This window comes from Stegastes partitus, unplaced genomic scaffold (genome assembly GCF_000690725.1).
Source record: "Stegastes partitus isolate 25-593 unplaced genomic scaffold, Stegastes_partitus-1.0.2 Scaffold751, whole genome shotgun sequence".
NCBI classification, from domain to species: Eukaryota; Metazoa; Chordata; class Actinopteri; family Pomacentridae; genus Stegastes; species Stegastes partitus.
Window position 1 is genome coordinate 259,233 of NW_007578482.1, and position 19,181 is coordinate 278,413.

General features: G+C 39.7%; 1 protein-coding gene across 1 annotated transcript in view; it reads left to right on the forward strand.

Moving 5' to 3' along the window:
- megf10 (multiple EGF-like-domains 10) overlaps nucleotides 1-19,181 on the forward strand; it is a 71,485-nt gene extending 52,304 nt beyond the window's left edge. The window contains exons 11-25 of the mRNA XM_008291603.1: nucleotides 139-259; nucleotides 863-1,026; nucleotides 3,392-3,494; nucleotides 3,889-4,035; nucleotides 5,457-5,591; nucleotides 6,058-6,186; nucleotides 6,368-6,496; nucleotides 7,794-7,922; nucleotides 8,807-8,935; nucleotides 10,222-10,449; nucleotides 11,820-11,935; nucleotides 12,044-12,167; nucleotides 14,493-14,537; nucleotides 14,627-14,836; nucleotides 15,475-19,181. Coding sequence (XP_008289825.1) covers nucleotides 139-259; nucleotides 863-1,026; nucleotides 3,392-3,494; nucleotides 3,889-4,035; nucleotides 5,457-5,591; nucleotides 6,058-6,186; nucleotides 6,368-6,496; nucleotides 7,794-7,922; nucleotides 8,807-8,935; nucleotides 10,222-10,449; nucleotides 11,820-11,935; nucleotides 12,044-12,167; nucleotides 14,493-14,537; nucleotides 14,627-14,836; nucleotides 15,475-15,641 — 2,076 coding nt within the window. The 3' untranslated portion in view covers nucleotides 15,642-19,181. The remainder of the gene's footprint in view (nucleotides 1-138; nucleotides 260-862; nucleotides 1,027-3,391; nucleotides 3,495-3,888; nucleotides 4,036-5,456; nucleotides 5,592-6,057; nucleotides 6,187-6,367; nucleotides 6,497-7,793; nucleotides 7,923-8,806; nucleotides 8,936-10,221; nucleotides 10,450-11,819; nucleotides 11,936-12,043; nucleotides 12,168-14,492; nucleotides 14,538-14,626; nucleotides 14,837-15,474) is intronic.

The window sequence follows — 19,181 nt, forward strand, 5'->3', positions numbered from 1 at the left end:
TTTTTTCTTTATGTTTTTCAACATAAATGTATGAATATCTCATTTTACTCAAGCGTCATTTCCAGACCCTTCATGCATTACCAAATAACGTTTTGTCCTCACAGCGATTTTAACATTTTTATCCATTGACCTTCTCAGGGTCCCAACTGTTCAGTCCCCTGCCCAGCTGGAAGACATGGAGTGAACTGCTCATCCACCTGTAATTGTAAGAACAGGGCTCAGTGTTCACCTGTGGATGGGTCCTGCTTTTGTAAACCAGGTGAGTCGAGGAGGAGAGGGAAGAGAAGAAAGGAGAGAGACAAGAGCAAAAGATTATTATTTTGTTATCATTATTTATTATTTTAGTTTAGTAGGCTCCGGCCGCCCCGTGACCCTAGTGATTATTAAGCGGTGTATAGATAATGGATGGATGGATGAATTTTAGTTTCGTTTATTTTCTAGTTGAGTTTTTAAAGTTAAATTTGAGCTGTAAGTCATAATATGTTATAATGTGTCAATAATCTGAGAAAAAGACTAAATGCAAAAGTGTTTTTGTCTGTAAAAACATTATAGCAGTAAATATAAAGTTTACTAAGTACAGTTAATATTATGAAAATATATTTCTGCTTCTGTTCACAACAAGATTTGTTCAATCAGTGTTTATATTTCTGCATAAAACAGACAAGATACCATGAAGTTCTAAAGCTGGCTAAAAACACTGCATTTAAACACCATTTGAAACATCTTGATAATCAAGTTAATTCATATGTTAGCAGAGAGGTAATTTGATGATTGTGTTACCGTAAAAATGATGCTAACTACTGATAACAAAGAAAAATGTGAGTGGTGTGAGTTTTTCATCTTATTGGCCTTGTGTGGTCAGGGTGGCATGGGGTGGACTGCTCCATCAACTGTCCCAGTGGCACCTGGGGTTTGGGCTGTAATCTCACCTGTAAGTGTGGAAACGGAGGCGCATGCAGTGCCTTGGACGGCCGCTGTACCTGTTCTCCAGGCTGGAGAGGAGAGAGGTGTGAACTCCACTGCCAGGTGAGAGGATGTAGATACCCCCAAGTGACTATGTGTGTGTATTTTTTTAACATGTCCAGTATTATTTGTGTCAACCTACACGAATGACACAAATGTTTTTTTTGTTGTTGTTGTTTTTAACACTACATGTTACATAGTTTCAACTTTATTTGCATTTGAGTATGCAGTGTTTTAGATGTAATTGTGGGTGTAGCTATCTCTCCCAATATTAGGTTAGCCATGTGTCCACAAAGCAGACTTGATCCCTATTAAATTCCATATAGAATTTGCTGGAAGCGAAACAATTGTTGAGATGCTGTGAAAAGCCTGTAAATTATATTTGGTTGATCTAGACTGGCTGCACTTAACTATCAGTCTACTTCTAGGGGAATAAAAAAAGCTCTGGCTTGTTTGCATTTCTTCAAACCAATCACAGTCATCTTAGGTGGAGCCTAGAGGAGAACGTGGCTTCACTCAAAATAGGAATGGGTGGAATGTTTTGGGTGGAACATTTGCACACAGTGAGGTGAACACTGTCATTTGAATAATCCACAAAAAATGAAAAGAAAAAAAAGAAAAAATTCAGCAGGGCTGCGTTACTGCATGATCGAATTCCTCTGCAACACTTGACATTTCCAGTGTGGTCGGTTTCTAGCCCAGAGCTGGTTGTCTAGTGGATTTTGAAGACGGTAACACCCAGATAGTGAAAGGAAGGCCTGAAATAAGTGACCAATGGGAGGCTTGTACCTGCAGCCTACATCTGGTGAGACTTGCTTTTTGCTCTGAAGGTAGCAAATAAAGGTTAGGAAGGAGAACCAGTGCTTGCTTTATTGAAGTGTCATTTTGGAAGCCCTTCTGTTGGCTGATGTACTTCAGGTAGGCAATAAATAGCTGGTCTAAGAGGAACATCATTAGTCAAGTTTTTGTACTCTAACTGGTTTACATTGCTTGACAGCAACACTTGCTTTAGGAAAGGTTCAACTTCCCCTTTAAATGTATAAATAAATAAATAAATAAAGATCTTCTTATTTTATTGTCAGACATCCACCGGAGCAAGAGATAACATCAGGGTTCCTGGACAGAGAAGATAAAGTGGCCAGTTCACCTGTAGTGCAATTAAAGTTTGAATGAGGTTTAGGTGTCTGCAGGAATTCTTCTACATACTTTTGAAATAATTTACAGAATATTTCAGTATAACTGAATTCAGGGAACTGCAAGGCAGCTCAGTGGTTAGCATCGTTCCCTTGCAGCAAGAAGGTCACCGGTTCATGTCCCAGTGAGGACACCCGGGATCTTTCTGGATGGAGTTGGCATGTTCTCCCCGTACAGCGTAGCTTCTTTCCAGGTTCTCCGGCTTCCTCCCACAGTCCAAAAACATGTTGAGATTAATTGGTGATTCTAAAATTGTCCGTAGGCATGAATGTGAGTGTGCTTGGTTGTCTGTCTCTAAGTGTAGCCCTGTGATAGACTGGTGACCTGTCCAGGGTGTCCCCTGCCTTCACCCTGAGTCGGCTGGGATGGATGAATTCAGGGCCAAATGTACTTTTTGATTAAAATGAGCATTAGATGTATCGACAAATTTCTCAGTATTTACAGATCAGCTTGCTTCATGTAGTTAAAGTATTTGGGGGGCTAGGACCTAACTTAAAAGGCATTTGTAGCAGGAGTGGGCCTTTAATAAGGATGGAGATCTTTTCATCAGACAGTCTGATGAAATAGTTTAAGGATTCGGTCAGTGTTTTCTGATTGCCCAGTCTTTTCAGGTATCTTTGGCCCTTTAAGTTGTCATTGGTGTTTTTCATATTTTGATGGCCCGGCCTTTGTCCAAAAGTGTACCTTTTCAAAAATCCCCATCAGCTTCAGAGGGAACTGAAGCACTTTTTGTGCTTAATTGAAGTGTAGGAGTTGGTTAGGAGAACTTTTCTAGGTCTGAGACCCTTGTGCCAATTTTTACTTTGTAGCCATGATCTTCCACTCTTTGTAGTGTATGGTGTCTGTTTTGATCTTCCTTTTCTGCTCCTCTGGTTAATATTTTTCAGTAATAGTATTAATACCTTGCATTTTCTTCAGATTGATTTTATTACTCTTGACTACTTGAGTATTCTCCACAAAATCAGTTTCTTGCTATATTTTTGAAGTTCTTTTGTGTGAACATAATCGTCAGACTGTCAGATCCAGTGATGGCTTGTTTAAGCTTTCATTCAGATAGTATTTGTGTCGTACTGACTACAGTATGTCGGGTTTTTTTGTTTTGTTTTGTTTTGTTTTGTTTTGTTTTGTGTTGTTTTTATAAAAATGTTGAAGACTGAAGACTTTGACCACATCTTGTGTATTTTGCCATGTTTCTGCAGTTTATCTCTTTCATGTTTCTGCTCGTCCTCCTCAGGATGGTACGTATGGTCTGGACTGTAGAGAACGCTGTGACTGTAGTCATGCTGATGGATGTCACCACTCTTCTGGTCACTGCCGCTGTCTAGCGGGATGGACTGGTAAGACACAATAACAATGTCCTCCTGATTTAATACATATGACAGTATACCCAAGATAACTAGTTTCTAGTACTCCCTGCTTTATAGTTTATGTTCAAATCTGTTTACACAGTAAGATTGTGAGTCACACTGTAGAGACAAAAAGCATGTGTCTGAAATACACCAATCAACTACGGCAGTAAATCTACAACACAGAAAAAAAAGAAGTGCAAAAAGGGAATTGGTCTGAACACTTTGTGAAGTAACTGTTTTAGTGGATTTTAGTTTCTAGACTGGGTTTAAGTTTAGTTCAAGGCAAGCAGTGGGTGTGGTAACAGTAAGGGTACATCTCCAGATAACAACTGTAGGTCATTGTCCTCTAAAGTGATGGAAACAACTCTCTGTGTGTGAGCAGGTATTCACTGTGATAGTGTGTGTGCAGAGGGTCACTGGGGCCCAAACTGCTCACTCCCCTGTAACTGTAAGAATGGGGCGTCCTGTTCTCCGGATGAAGGAACCTGTGAGTGTGCTCCAGGATACAGAGGCACCACCTGCCAGAGGAGTAAGTCTTCTATCAGCACCGCATACTATTGCAAGATCATTACACAGCTAGTGCTCAACTTCACTCTGATTTTGTTTTCAACATTTTGTCTTATCGTATTTTAATTATGAAAGTGAAGATAAACAATAAAATTCTTAACCAATAGCTCAACCTGCAGCTGACAGTTTTTAAACCAGTGCCTCTCAAACATCTTTAGACTATTGGAATCCACCCCTTCTGAGACAATGTATTGCTGTGGCACTGTGGGCTGCCCTCTATTCAATTCTATTCATTCTATCAATAAGTTTCTGCCTGTTTTACTACAGTCTCTCTGTGTCTTCTAGCGCAGGGGTTGGCAACCTACGGCTCTGGAGCCGCATGCGGCTCTTTCATACCTCTGCTGCGGCTCCTTGTGGCTTTGTAAAATGATTTATGAGTATTTTATTTTAAATGTGTTTTATTTTAGTTCGTTGGTTTTTAAAATGTAATTCTGAATTTGAAGATTATGGTGAACTTGTAACATTAAAATAAAATGTGTTTAATTTTTTGTTGCTCAAAATATACGTCACCACTGCCAATGTGTGACACCCACCAGCATGCGCAGTGTTGCCAACTTGGTGACTTTCTCGCTAAATGTGGTGAATTTCCAAATCCTCTTGGCGACTTTTTTTTTTGTCAAAAGCGACTAGCAACCAATCCAGCGACTCTTTCTGGTGTTACTTGAGACTTTTCTGGTGATTTGGAGACTCTGACGTGAAAACACATATAATGCAGTTACTGTCCTCACCGAGCAGCGGTGCTGCTGTGAGCTCCTCCCCATCCCAAAGCGCTCGCAGGCGGTCAGGAGTCTGGTCAGCAGTCCCAGCTGCAGTCAGCAGGACAACCTGATGTCATTTTGACTTTGCTGCAGGTGGATGATTTAATATTGGCTTTTAATTTCATATATACAAAGAGAATTCAAATAGACATTGAGTATTTTATTTCAAAATAACCTTCAACCAGTGTTCTTTTTTGTTGGAGTTAAAAATGTTTTTATTGCATGCAGAAATAAAATTTAGTTTTCTCTGTAGCAGTTGATTGATTTCATAAATGCAATACACTAGTTTTTTTTTATACATAGCATAAAGGTAAAAAACGATATATGCAGTGTTATCTTCATTTTAGATGTTGAAAGGGTTTTGTGGCTCCCAGTGTTTTCTTTTCCGTGGGAAACGGGTCCAGATGGCTCTTTGAGTGTTTAAGGTTGTCGACCCCTGTTCTAGCACCTTGGAGAGTGAGTGTATTTGTGCACAGTGTTATTACATAGTGTTAGTATAATCTGATGTTAAAGCCTACCCTAAACTTAAGTCCTCTGTCACTCCCAGGCAATGAAAAGAATTTGCTGTTACTTTAAGATACAGGTTAAATAATTTACTTTTGTGTTTCCAATGATTTGTCTGCAGTCTGCTCGCCAGGTTACTTTGGCCACCGTTGCAGTCAGACCTGTCCACAGTGTGTCCACAGCAATGGACCATGTCACCACGTCACGGGACAGTGTGACTGTCTGCCTGGCTTCAAGGGAACACTGTGTAATGAGGGTGAGCATCAGGATGCAGTGCATACAGTCATGTTACTCCGTACCACAGAGTTTCTACTTTGATCAAAAGGCCTGAGAAAGGCTCAGATTGTTCACTTCTTCCCGTTGGTGTTAGTCCTAGAAGGGATGTTCTGAGAAAAATCTCCAAGTAATGTTGATGTTAATCTTGTCAGAAAGACTGAAGACAGCTGCTAGCATTAATATCTCTTTGATGGTACAAGCTTCTGTCACAAATTATATTTCCCTGCTGGAAATTTTTTTAGAGAAGTAAGAACACTTTGTCATATGATATGCTGCTCAAAAACGTTCAGTAGGCAACGATGTTGATCATTTAAGTACGATTTTTAAAAAAAGTCACAGTGCACCTTTTCAGCAACTAAGATGCTAAGATGCTGAAAACAATGTAGAATACTTTCATCTATAAGATGTGGTTGAGGGACCTGAATGACATGTGTTTGTCTGTGCAGTGTGTCCTAGTGGGCATTTTGGGAAGAACTGTGCCTGGAGTTGCAGCTGCACCAACAATGGCACCTGTAACCCCATAGATGGCTCCTGTCAGTGTTACCCAGGATGGATCGGCAGTGACTGCTCTCAGTGTGCGTTCATACAGTAAAATAATAAATAAGATACATGACAAATCTGATGTGCTTCGTAATGCTACTTACCTGTAAAGTGCTTCTTTTTCAATTTTGTTGAACTGTAGTGTAAAGAAAAGATTTTTAGAGAGGATATTTATCTATGAACTGGCACTAACAGTTTGTTGTTGCTGTGCTGCAGTGTGTCCACCTGGCCAGTGGGGACCCAACTGCATCCACACATGTAACTGTCACAATGGAGCCTACTGCAGCGCTTATGATGGAGAATGCAAGTGCACCCCAGGATGGACGGGCCTCTACTGCACACAACGTCAGTCTCACACACACACACAGTCCAGGTTCTAAGTGTTTTGGGACGGTCTTGCATTTTTGTTCTTCAGGCTTGTTACTTTAGCATGCTAAATTCAAAAAAAAGAGCCAAATCTCAGCTGGAACTTGAGTACGTTTATGTCAATACGAAACAAACTATATAGCTGATATGATCCTTTTGCTAGCTAGTGCCCAAAATGGCTCAAGAGTTCAGCAGCTTAAATGTAAGTGGACATGAGGTCAAACAGATCTATTATAATATATCAATATTTTACGAAAAAGTGTTTGCATTCAATGTCTGCCTGACGACTTGGGAACACAGTCATCTGCACTCACTGTCCTTTCCTGGTGATGCTCTTGCAGACAGAGGCACCACCATGTTTGATCTATCTATGATAAAGTGGTGCCTTTTGAGCATCTTCTTTACTTGCAAGGTCACTTCTTCACTCCACGTCAGTTTAAATAACAACTTTTAGTCAGCTCTGAGCCACATGTGAGCTCCTTTATGAAGGAATTAATGTAGAAACAACACAGAGCTGCCGAAAAAACATTTATAACAATAATAATTGATCAGATTTATATAGCGCTTTTCAAGGCTAGGTCTACTCAAAGACGCTTTACACTGTCAATTATTTATTCACACACATTCATTCCGGTGGTGGTAAGCTGGCTGCCATTCTACGCAAGGTGGGTGAAGTATCTTGCCCAAGGACACCACAACAATGGCAGAATCGAACTGCCGACCTTCCGATCATTGACCGACTCACTCTACCTCCTGAGCCACAGCCGTGATATTTTTTGCTCATAAAACAAATAAGAAAGTTCCTAGGAGTCTCTGAAAGTGAAACATCCCACAAATCTCTCAGTTTTCACAGTTTCAGGCGGATAAATTCAAAGTCATTTGGTGATTTTTTTCAATCATTTTTTAGTAGCCAGCTGTCAAATTGCTTTCGAACCCTTGCAATTTTAGCATTATGTGTTACATGATCTATATATCCCACACAGTTGTTTCAGTTTAACATAAAGCTACTCAAAATAATGCTGAGACTTGTATGTAGTTTACATTTGTTTATTTCAAATTGAATGTGCTGAAGCAAAGAGGCTAACGAACCAAAAGTGTGGCTGTTCAACCTTGAAACCATAAGTAAAATAGTTTCTACATACAGACACTTTCACAGCTTAGATACAACTTAGGGGTATTGTAGCTTACACAGCATAATTTAGAAACACATTTATCACACAGCAATTGTTGTAATATAGGTATAGTATAGCATGTAATGGGGATTACTTGCTTGCAGGCTGTCCATTAGGTTTCTATGGAAAAGACTGTTCTCAGATCTGCCAGTGTAAGAATGGAGCTGACTGTGACCACATCTCTGGACAATGCACATGTCGCACTGGCTTCATGGGGCACCACTGTGAACAAAGTATGATACACCGTCTTACATCCTGTTTTGTTTTCACAGACATTTGTTCTGTTTGCATGTTTTTCTTTCACATCCCTTTCTGTTTAGATGAATATGCAGTGCTTAACAAATTTATCGGGCCACCGCCCAATGTAAAGTTTATGCCACAGCTGCCCTAAATTAGCAGAATTGGCAATTAACAACATCATTTTTTATGTTTCTGTAATGGTTATTACACCAGTATGTAGAAGCTCTTTAACCCAAATTATATCTTTAACGCTAAAATATAATTATTATTGGTATCTATCAATTTTTTAATTTATTGTTTCACAAATAAACAGAAAAAACAGTGAAGCATATTATTGTTTCTTGATTAAGATGTCAAATTATAGTTAATTACTTGCATTCCTGAACAGAAAAATGAGTCTTAGTGATTATTGTTATGCTTTACTTGATTAATTTCTGACTTCTTGAGAAGCCTAGTGAGCTGGCTCAAATTTGGGTATAAAAAGGTAAATTCAGTTTGAAATTCCTCATTCCTGTAAAACGTTGAAATCTGTAGTAAAGCACTTCGACGCTCCATATATATATACATACATATATACACACACACCCTCTGTGTTTAACAAATTAGACAGGTAGTCTAATAAATGTGTTAAGTACTGTATGTGTTTCCATGTTTATCTCTCTTTTCCCTAACTTTTCTTAAATGACTGACTAACTTCTTTTAACACTGTCTTAAACTTCAGTTTTACTTTTGTGCTTTAATTTTATTTGTCATTTCAGTTACTTTCAGCACTTCAAATTTAGCAGGCACTCTCTTACAAATACTTTTGGGTAAGGGACATTGTTTCTTAAGGTGGACTTAAATGATTACCCATTTGATTTTTTTTCCTTATATCTAGAGTGTCCCTCTGGTTCTTATGGTTATGGCTGCCGTCAGGTCTGTGACTGTCTAAATAACTCCACCTGCGATCACATGACTGGTACATGTTACTGCACCCCAGGCTGGAAGGGAGCTCGATGTGACCAAGGTAAGGACACAGCTCATGTTAAGGCTAGAATGGAAGCTACATATAGAGTCATATATAGAGTCACTGACTCAAGCCAGCGAGTAAGTCAAATGTATTGTCTTTAGGGTTTACTGGATGAGCCACAGTGAACTAGGAGAAGCCAGGACTAGCTGGAAAGCTTAGCTGATCATGGAGCAGTGCTGAGGAGACTTGCCTAAGGACTGGACTAGGGAGTACAGCAGTGCAAGTTGAAGCAGCAGCAGATGGCAGAGAAGCCAAGCAGTAGCGAGAAGACTAGCAGTGATTGTCTCCAGAGCAGTTGGACTGAGATGGAGGCAGGGCATTGGTCAGGTACACTGCAGGCAGAGCCAGCAGAAGTTAGCATTACAATTACAGAGCATGAACTGGCTGGAGTGCGACTGACTGAGTCTGCAATCTGGTGATTATATCAGCAAACTGAGGGAGTGTGTGTAACTGTGAGACACAGTACAGTGCTGCCCACTTAATGTCATACCACTTTATAGAATATCCCCTTTTTAATCATAAAATATTGAAGTCCTGAATCATTTCCTATATGACCAACAGTAAAACAGCCCGTTTACTGTTATAGAAAAATGTCATAATCTCAATTTTTGTCATAACAGAATTCCCTGAAATTGATTCCAGGAATAACTTTTGCCCGTTTAAAGTCATGGTCGGCCAATCGTTACGGCTCACGGGCTGAGCATCAGTAATGCCTGACAAATTATCACACCCCGGTCAGCCGCAGAAGGCAATGTGTTTGTTTGTTGGTCAAAAACCTGCTCACCTGCTTCACAGAGTGATTCACACACTGACTGTCGGACATTGTTTAGGGCACATCACAGAGAATCGCATTGTTGCAGAGCATGTCATCATGATTAACTAAACAGCTCACTTAGTTAATCGTGATAAGTTCATCCTCTGTAGATCCTCTGATTAAAGGAAATAACTTATATTGATGGGGTGGTTTTTCATACTGACAAAGGGGGAATTTCACTGAAGCAAAACCAGAAAGCTCCGTTTGAATAAACATTTCTTGATCTCCAAAGAAACTGTCCCTTTGATTTTGTGAAAACATTTCCAGTCTAGCTTTATGTATAAACCCCCGTTTTTCGTCACACAGACACAATTTTCTCAGTGCTCTATCGTCGCGATTGAAACCCGCTTGTTAAATATCCAATAAGCAGTCATAATTCCATCCTGGACCAAGGGTATGATAATACAGGAAGCACTGTACAATCAGAACTTAACTGTCATTCTACATTTCCTCATTCTCCTGTTTGCAGCTGGTGTGATGGTGGTGGGCAGCCTCAACAGTTTGACCAGTGCAGTCATGCATGTGGACACCTACCAGATTGGAGCCATTACAGGAATCATCATCCTGGTGCTGCTGGTGCTCTTTCTTTTGCTCATCCTACTTATTTACAGGAAGAAGCAGAAAGGCAAAGAACCCACCATGCCAGCTGTGACCTACACTCCTGCTATGAGGGTCACAACTGATTACACTATTGCAGGTACAGTACAGGTTGACCTGCTTAAAATTGCAACAACTCAGTGACATACAATGTTCCAGGCATGTTAGACAGGCCAACAGTTGTTTATCCTAACGTGTTTCTAACATTAAAACACTACTTTGGAACAGGACAGTCCATGTTTGTGGTTACAAAGAAGGAAGACAATATTTCTATTAATGCTACTTTTCCTATCGCAACACTTCAAGTGAATGAAAAGTCTGAATTATTTGTTTATTTAATATATTTGTGGGGCTTTTTGCCTTTATTTAGAGCAGTATAGACAGACAGGAAAGGGGGGAGAAGAATGGGGAGAGACCTGCAGCAGAGGGTCATAAGTGGGAGTCAAACCCACGACCGCTGTGTCGGGGTACTATAGTCCCTGTTCATGGGTCGCCCTGAAAGATTTATTTTGTAGTTTCTCTAAGACTTTATAGTGAGTTTTAGAATAAACCCAGATTATATACAAAACCAGTACAAGTACAAAACCCTGCAACTGGATTAACTGGCAACTCTAATTTACCCGGAGATGTGACTATGAGTTTGAAATGTTGTTTGTCTTTATGTGTGCCCTGCAATTGACTGCCAGCCTATCCAGGCTGTATTCTGCCTCTCACTTGATGTCGGGTAAGACTAGCAAAAGTGGGATCTGCACAGTATTAGACAGGCGGTTTTACTTATGTACTTATGGTTTGACTTATCGTGTATTTATCACAGTGACACAATCACATAGAATAGTCAGTGATGAAATGAGGTTAACTTTTTAAATTGAATTTCCCTTCTGGGATAAATAAAGTATTTTTCATTTCATTTCCCACTGTTACTCAGACACAAAGGATAAGACGATCACATAACTTTTCAAGTTGTCTTGCTAACAAACAAACAGATAAACGCTGGCTAAAACATAACCTTCTTGGCAGAGGTAATAAAACATAACCTCCTTCAGTTTGTCATTATGGTTATTGAGTGTAAATTGATGAGAAAATCATTTTTTTAATGTATGTAATTGAAATATACAACACAATAAAGTATGCTGAAAAGGAGCAGGTTTGAAAACCTTTTTAATCAATTTGTAGTACTTAGCACTGCCAACATTTTAGCATTCGAGAAAAAGCCTCTGCCTCCACTTTTGGATCACGGGCGGAGACAGAATGCAAAGGAAAAAAAAGCCTTTTCCATATACTATAAAGCATGGAGTCTAAATTAAACCTAAACTATTAACAGTTAATCCCTATTGTATGACCAACTTGATTCTTAATCTGCATGATATTACATATTGCAGTTTTCTTGCATTTCATTCTCCTTAAGGCACTGATGAAGTGACGCATTTAGTGCATTCTGCTAATACTGCCCGTTAATTTTTAATTTTTCAGATGCTCACCCACCAACATGTGAACCCCAACCTAGCAGCTACTTCTCCAACCCCAGCTACCATACTCTAACCCAGTGCATCAGCCCCCCACATCTTAACAATGGTCCATATGGAAAGGTATGGGCAAAGCAATGGTAGAGAAAAATGACTATATTTTTATAAAGAGTGTTTATTAATAAATATTCACATATACAAATCATTCTTTTTTCCCACAATATTTTTTAGACCAATAACAACCAGCTGTTTGTGAACATGAAGAATGCGGATCAGAGAAAACGGGATCCTCGAGTTGATCATACTGGCACACTGCCTGCAGATTGGAAACAAGACGACTGCTTCAATGAAATGGGTAAGCCATTTATTCAGAAGCCTGTGTGGCATGGGGAATGACTGGTTTTGGTCATACATTTGATTATGATAGCATTAAGTTAAGTGAGTTAGTTAACTAATGGGATATGTATCACAGACACCTGTGATTGAATGGATATAGGATTGAGGAACGCCGTATACATTCAGTTTTTTACATGGTTCCTCAAATTAAATGTCCAAGAAACAGATAAATTAAAGCTGAAAGCAGTGATGGTCAGGTACTCGCCGTACGGTTGTCAGCTGTTGCGTACCTTGGATGTGACTCAAACGCGCTCCGGCCGGGACTCTAATCCGGCGTATGGAGTTTCAGGCAGATCGGAGCACGTGAGGGCTAGTTATACGCCACTTCCTATTTAATGGTGAGCCGAGGTGGCGTGCATGTTGGTCTGTGATGGGAACGCACTCTGGCCAAGACTCGGAGCATGTAGGTAAAGTTACAGGTAGATCGCTGCACGTACAGGCCTGCTACACAGCAGGCCCCATTTTATGGTGTTTCGTTTTTTCTAACTTTAAATCACCATGTCCTGTAGTCAGTGCTGGCCAAATTTCAGATGTGTCCATGATTCCCCCAAGGAAGAGATAGATTTTGAAAATGGCTAAAAATTAGCAGAAATTGCCAAAATTCTCGTCATCTTTTTACAAAATGGCGGACATCCTGTTGAGTTTAGAGCTTGGTACTAGTTGATTTTTTTGTGCGTCCTGACCTGCAACATATGCCGACCAAATTGGTCAAAGTGAAATGGCCTTCTGACAGGACTCCGTTGAATGCTGGAAACACAGCCAAAATGCACAAAATGGCCATTGATCGAAATTGGACGGGCCGGCATTTCCAAACTTGCTTCCGACGGGACACCATTGAAATATTCTAGGAGGCGCTGTGGAGCCATTTTGCCATTGACATGCCTAGTTCTTTTAAAACATCAAAATTTTTGCCAGTCCTGATGTGCGTGCAAATTTTGGTGAGCTACCCTAATTAGGGTCCGAGCACGAACAGTGTAAGGACCCTATTGGAACTGCTGTGAGTATCATATTTTCTTTTTCATCAAAAACAAACACAGTTTTGAGGGCCTAAACATGCTTGAAAACTCATCAAAATTAGCTCACACATCACAACTGTCAAAAAATTTGATGTTTTAAAGGAACTGGGCATGTCAATGGTAAAATGGCTCCACAGTGCCCCCTAGAAAATTTCAACAGAGTCCTGTCGGAAGCACATTTGGCCTAGACCTACGAAATTTAGTAGGCATATGTAACAGGTCGGGACGCACAAAAAAGTCTTGGTCCGTCTTTTTGAAAAAAGACAGCGAGAATTTTGGCGATTTTCGCATTTTCAAAATCTATCTCCTCCTTGGGGGAATCTTGTACACATCTGAAATTTGGCCAGCACAAACTACAGGAAATGATCATTTAAAGTTATAAAAACGCTCCCCAAAGGTCTGACGGTGTGCAAATGATAGCCCATGGAATTTCGCCGAAACACGTGCTGTGTAACAGGCCTGTACGTGCTCCGATCTGCCTGAAACTTCACACACATGCTCCCAGCCAGAGCGCGTTGCCGCCACAGTGACACATGCTGCCTCATCTCGCCGTTAAACAGGAAGTGGAGTATAACTAGACCGCACATGCTCCAATTTGCCTGAAACTCCATACGTCGGATCAGAGTCCCGCCTGGAGCACGTTTGCGCCACACCCCAACGTGCACGACAGCCAACAATCGTACAGTGAGGACCCGACCATCGCTGCCAGCAGCTTTACTCCATTATACGATTGAATGTGGAATATTTTTTCATTCTGTTTCTTTTTTTTTTGTCCTTTTTGATCATTGTTGTTTTAATCACTGTTTTAGTAGTTGTCTGTCTATGTTTCTTTGGTAACTCTTTATACCTGTTTTCAAATGTTATCTTTGAATGCCTAACTAGGGACAAGATCTGCCAATTAGCAAGTTTAAAATTACTTAAAAAAATTAAGTTAAACAAAGAATCTGGCATCTTCACCCACTGCTTTTGGAAAAAAATCGGTGAAGAAATGAATTCCCAAAAACCAGTTGTCTTTAAAGGTTTTATTACCAGTTGGCGTATGAAGCTAGGTTTGTCTCTCATACCCCAAGATAAGGCCTCTTGTGCACTCCATGGCTTCAGAGTCAAGTTACTCACGTCACACAAACAGGAGTGGAGGAAATATAAACATTCACGGGAGAGGGGACAAGTTAATACTCTGGCCTAATCCAGTCATAGCAGTCTCACATGTTATTTTTGCTTGTACCATTTACTGATTCACTTCTTTTTTCCATTTTGCTTCATGTCAGGAGCCTTTGGAGTTGACAGGAGATACATGGGAAGATCTTTAGGTGGTAGGTTCTGCGCATAAATCCTGAACTACTCTGTTTAAAACTGTTATTCATCTCTCACTGGTTCCTCTGTCTATGTTACTGTTACCTAGATCTGGTGAAGGGCACACCCTACCATGCCAGCTCCTGTTCCCTCAGCAGCTCTGAAAATCCATATGCCACAATAAAGGACCCTCCCCTGCTGACAGCAAAAAACACAGAATGTGGCTACGTGGAAATGAAATCACCGGCCAGACGGGATTCACCGTATGCTGAGATTAGCAACAGCAGCCCGACTAATAACCGGAATGTCTATGAAGTTGGTATGAAGCTTAAATGATTTTGATTTGGTGTCCTTGTGAATGCTTTACTGAGAAGTATGCTTCAGTTGCATTAGCTTCACAGTTGACTGCTATCCCCAGTTAGGGCTGAGCAAACTAGATATAATCTTCTATCAGAGTATGGATAATTTTACATTTAAATGTGTAAATACAATAGACTACTGTGCAAACATTGTCAGCAGTAGAAGTGAAGTGGAGATCCTTTTTTTTTTTTTTTTTAAAGTCTTTAATAGTTTATATTTATCAGTTATGTATATCTGATAATGTCATATGAAGTGCAGGAAAGAGTAAAAGACTTATGGAGATCAATATTTAGTGTGATTACAGTATCAGTTCTCCTCTGTACACTTGCACTCAGTTTTTCAAGCTACTTGGCAAGTAGGTCATTCAGCATCTTGTAGAACTTGCCACGGTTCTGCAGGTTAAGGCTTTTTCTTTATCAGAAATGGAAAGAGCACTGAAAGTAGAAGTAAAATTACTTGTGTAAAGTTTATTCAAATAAGCTATAAATTAAAATGAGCTTTGAAATTTTCCAGAATATTGGACTGTTCCTTTAGGTTTACAGATTTATGCTTTACTATTGTTCCTGCAAATGCCAATTCATTTGTCTTTGATTTCAGAACCAACTGTAAGTACGATCCAGCCCACTGGAGAAGGCAACAGCCATGCACAGTTTGGGCAGGATCCATATGATCTACCAAAAAACAGCCGTATCCCCTGTCACTACGACCTCCTGCCAGCCAGAGAGAGTCCTTCCTCAGAGCTCAAAGAGCTGGACAGTGAATAATGGGGGAGAGACTCTAAACTGAGACCAGGTCTCACCTCCAGTCTGTGACTCCAGCACTGGATCTTTTACAAACAGGCTCACTTTATACCTATGACGTACTTTTACTTGTTTTCTTGTTATCTTTGACACTATCATTGTAATTATGTATCATCATTTAAAGTGGATATATACATTTGGGGGTTAGTTTTTAGGCTAAAATAGTTTGTCAACAGTTGCTTTAACCCTGATGAAGTCATTCCACATGTCTAGCAGGTAAGTTCTCCATATGCTTTGAATGAAGCAGTTCTAATTATGTGTTGTACAACTGCTGCTAAAGGCAGTGTTCCTGCCACTTCCAAATGGCCACTCTCAAAAGTGACCTGAAACACTTGCTGTCATAATCTCCTTCTGACTGCCTGCCTGATCTCTCCCCAATACTCAATGTGCTTTTGCATCTTTTGGTCTTAACAAAGCAAACTGCACTAACACATGTCTTCAATAGGCTGCTGTACTTATTTGTACACACAAACAGTAGCCTAGCATTGTGACCTAAGATTGCCACATTTGATTCAAAACGTTTCAGAAATATGATGCACACAGCCATTGTCTGAGAGATGGTTTAGGATGCTGTTAAATGATGTTAGCACTTTACATCTCTATTTTTGCAGTTTTAGAAAGTGGTTAACTGGATGAGTATTAACAGTTCTTTCAAATATCAAACATTCATGTCAGGGTTCTGACAGTCCTTTTGGTGTACACCTAGTAATGACATCAAATGCAGTCAGTCACTTTTGGATAGTATTTAAGTTAACCAAAGGTACAAGTGCCATTTACTACTTTTATCAGCATAGTCCATGAAGCTCCAAGCTGAGCCCTTTCTCACTGTTAAAATATTCCCGATGATTGTCCGCAATTTCCCACGAAAGGTAAAATAAACTTTCATAAATATCAGTCGTACATACTGCTCAGTGCATCATTATCTGAGACAACTTTGTTCTTCACAGTAGCTCCTCTGAGCTGGATGTTTGTCCCTACACTGAACACTGTTCACAAAGGGAACCTGATCTCAGTTTTCTGCAAAAACTTAAGTTTATGATGTGTCTTGATGACTATTTTATCTGTCTTGCTAAGTCATTCCTATTCATTTTAAATGACCATGAAAGGTGTGGGTAGCATTATTCAGGGGAGTGAAGCCAAGACCATATTTGAAACCGGGTTACTGCCCTGGGGCCCATCTTCACTGAGATCACGTTTCTTCTCTGTGTTAGCACGTGAACTGTATTTGGATATCTGATCTGGATCAGGTAAAATACATTGTAAATTCCAGCTGAACACAATGCAATCTGAATGTGTTTAGATCACCCAAATCACTTGTAAAGGTGGTCTGACTCATTGTGATTTGTTCTTAGCCGTATGTTAAGGACATCTGTGTGACAGCATTTGTAAATTCACTCAAAATGTTGTTGTTTTTTTCCCATACTGCACACATAGTCATCTAAAATGGGGCACAGGTGCTTCACCAATCGCCTCTTCGTATGTATAATACTATGCTGTTTTGACTGACAAAAAAACCTACACTCTCTTTCTCTCTAATGGAAAGCATTGGGTTCTGTACCATACAGATACAGAGGGGTAAAATGGTGGTTGCAGATGTGTGATTTCATTCTGTCATGAGGATTTGTGACCTTTGTGAAGAGTTTTTACGAGTGACAATATATATACTAAAGAATCCAACAAAATATGTGTTCTAAGTGTGATGAGAACTTTATAATACCATCAGCATTTGGACAGCCGTGGTTCAGGTGATGAATCGGGTTGTCTACTAATCTTGAGGTTGGCGGTTTGATTCCTGACCTCTCCATGTCTCAAAGTGTCCTTGGTCAAGACACTGCTTCTCAAACTGCTCCCACTGGTAGGTGAGCACCTTGCATGGCAGCTGTGCCACTGGTGTGTGAATGTGGGCAGGAATGGGTGAATGAGAAACACATTGTAGCTCAGGTTAAAAAGACACCAGACAAGTACGGACCATTTACCATTTATTATTACATCCTGATCTTGTCTCACAGTAACCACTTCAGTCATCTGTACAACAGTAGCTAGCCAATAAAATGTTGTAGGACTCTGTTACTGTATCATTTAAAGAGCACAACATATCCAATGACATGTAAGCTTAAGCTGGACTTTGGCTTTGGAAAGACCAATTTTAACAGGAAGAGTAGACATTAGTAATTTGTAATACAAAATGGTCAGATATTTCTACAAAATAACCCCCCCCCCCCCCCCCCCCCCTTTTTTTTCTCCTAGCATTCTGAATGGCCTGAAATCGAGCTATTCTGAGCCTATCTGAACTGTTTGTAACCCAGTGTATGTAGTTTGATCTGTTATGATGTAATAATGATAACATCACCCAGTGCCTTATTGTCAAAACTTGAAAGCAAGACAAATGTGGCATTTGGTTTAGAATTGAATAATTATGAAAGCTTGCAAACTTTTGTTCTCTGCTACGTTTCTCTGTAAATTGCTTTGCTTACTAATCTGCCTGAGTACTAGAATTGTGTATTTATATGATTACTGAAAATATTTTCTCTAAAATTGATGCTTTAGATGTTCCTAAGATTAACAGATATTCCAACACAGTCTCACACCAAAATGTGTAATGGCTACATTGGTCTACAGTACAAAAATGTATTAGTTTTACATTAAAAGACTGTTAAATTTTGAGCTGCCGACTTATTTTGGCCTATTTTTTTCCTGTCTACTTGCATGTACCTTTTGCAGCTCACAAGTTTCATGCAATGACTAGTAAGTTCCTTATAGGCTACACATAAAAAGAGCAACAAAGTACACATAGTGAAGCTGGGGGTGTGGATGAGGTATAAACCACAGACCTTTCATCCAGGAGACTGGATTTGAGTTCTGCCAGCGACCAATGTGTAGTGGATTTTTCAGTTGCCGTTTTTAGTTAATTTTAGCTTATGTTTAGGCTACAGAAGTACTTGGTTAAGTTTAGACACCAAAACTACATGACCAGGTTTAAGAAAAGATCATGGTTTGTGTACAAACTTCTTCATTAGTATGTGACTAAATGGTAAGGAACATGATAAGGAGTGATTAACCTGATATGTGTAACCTGATATGGGAGATGCTGCTAAGCATGTGCAAAACTAACTAGTCCACCAACACATGCATTTACATTGGCTCATAATGGACAAACGCAACACTTAACCTAATGAACAGGTATGGGTTAAAATGCACAAATGCAAATGCTAACCGCGAAGCTACATTGCTTCTAACAATAGCCCCTAAAATGTAGGCGACTCATAATTCCTTCGCTTTAATGTGAAAGTGATACATTTTGTGCTGGCCTGAATACACCAAATTCATCGATTTTCTTGAATAGTATTTTTATCCTTCTGTTGGAATAGTCTCTGCACACTTGTTCCCTAATAGGGTGACAATACACGATGACCATTGGATTCTATCTACTTTTTGGGATTTTGTTTTTCATTATAGTTTTTTGTGCAAATGCTTTGAAATAAATGACATAATATGATGAAATAA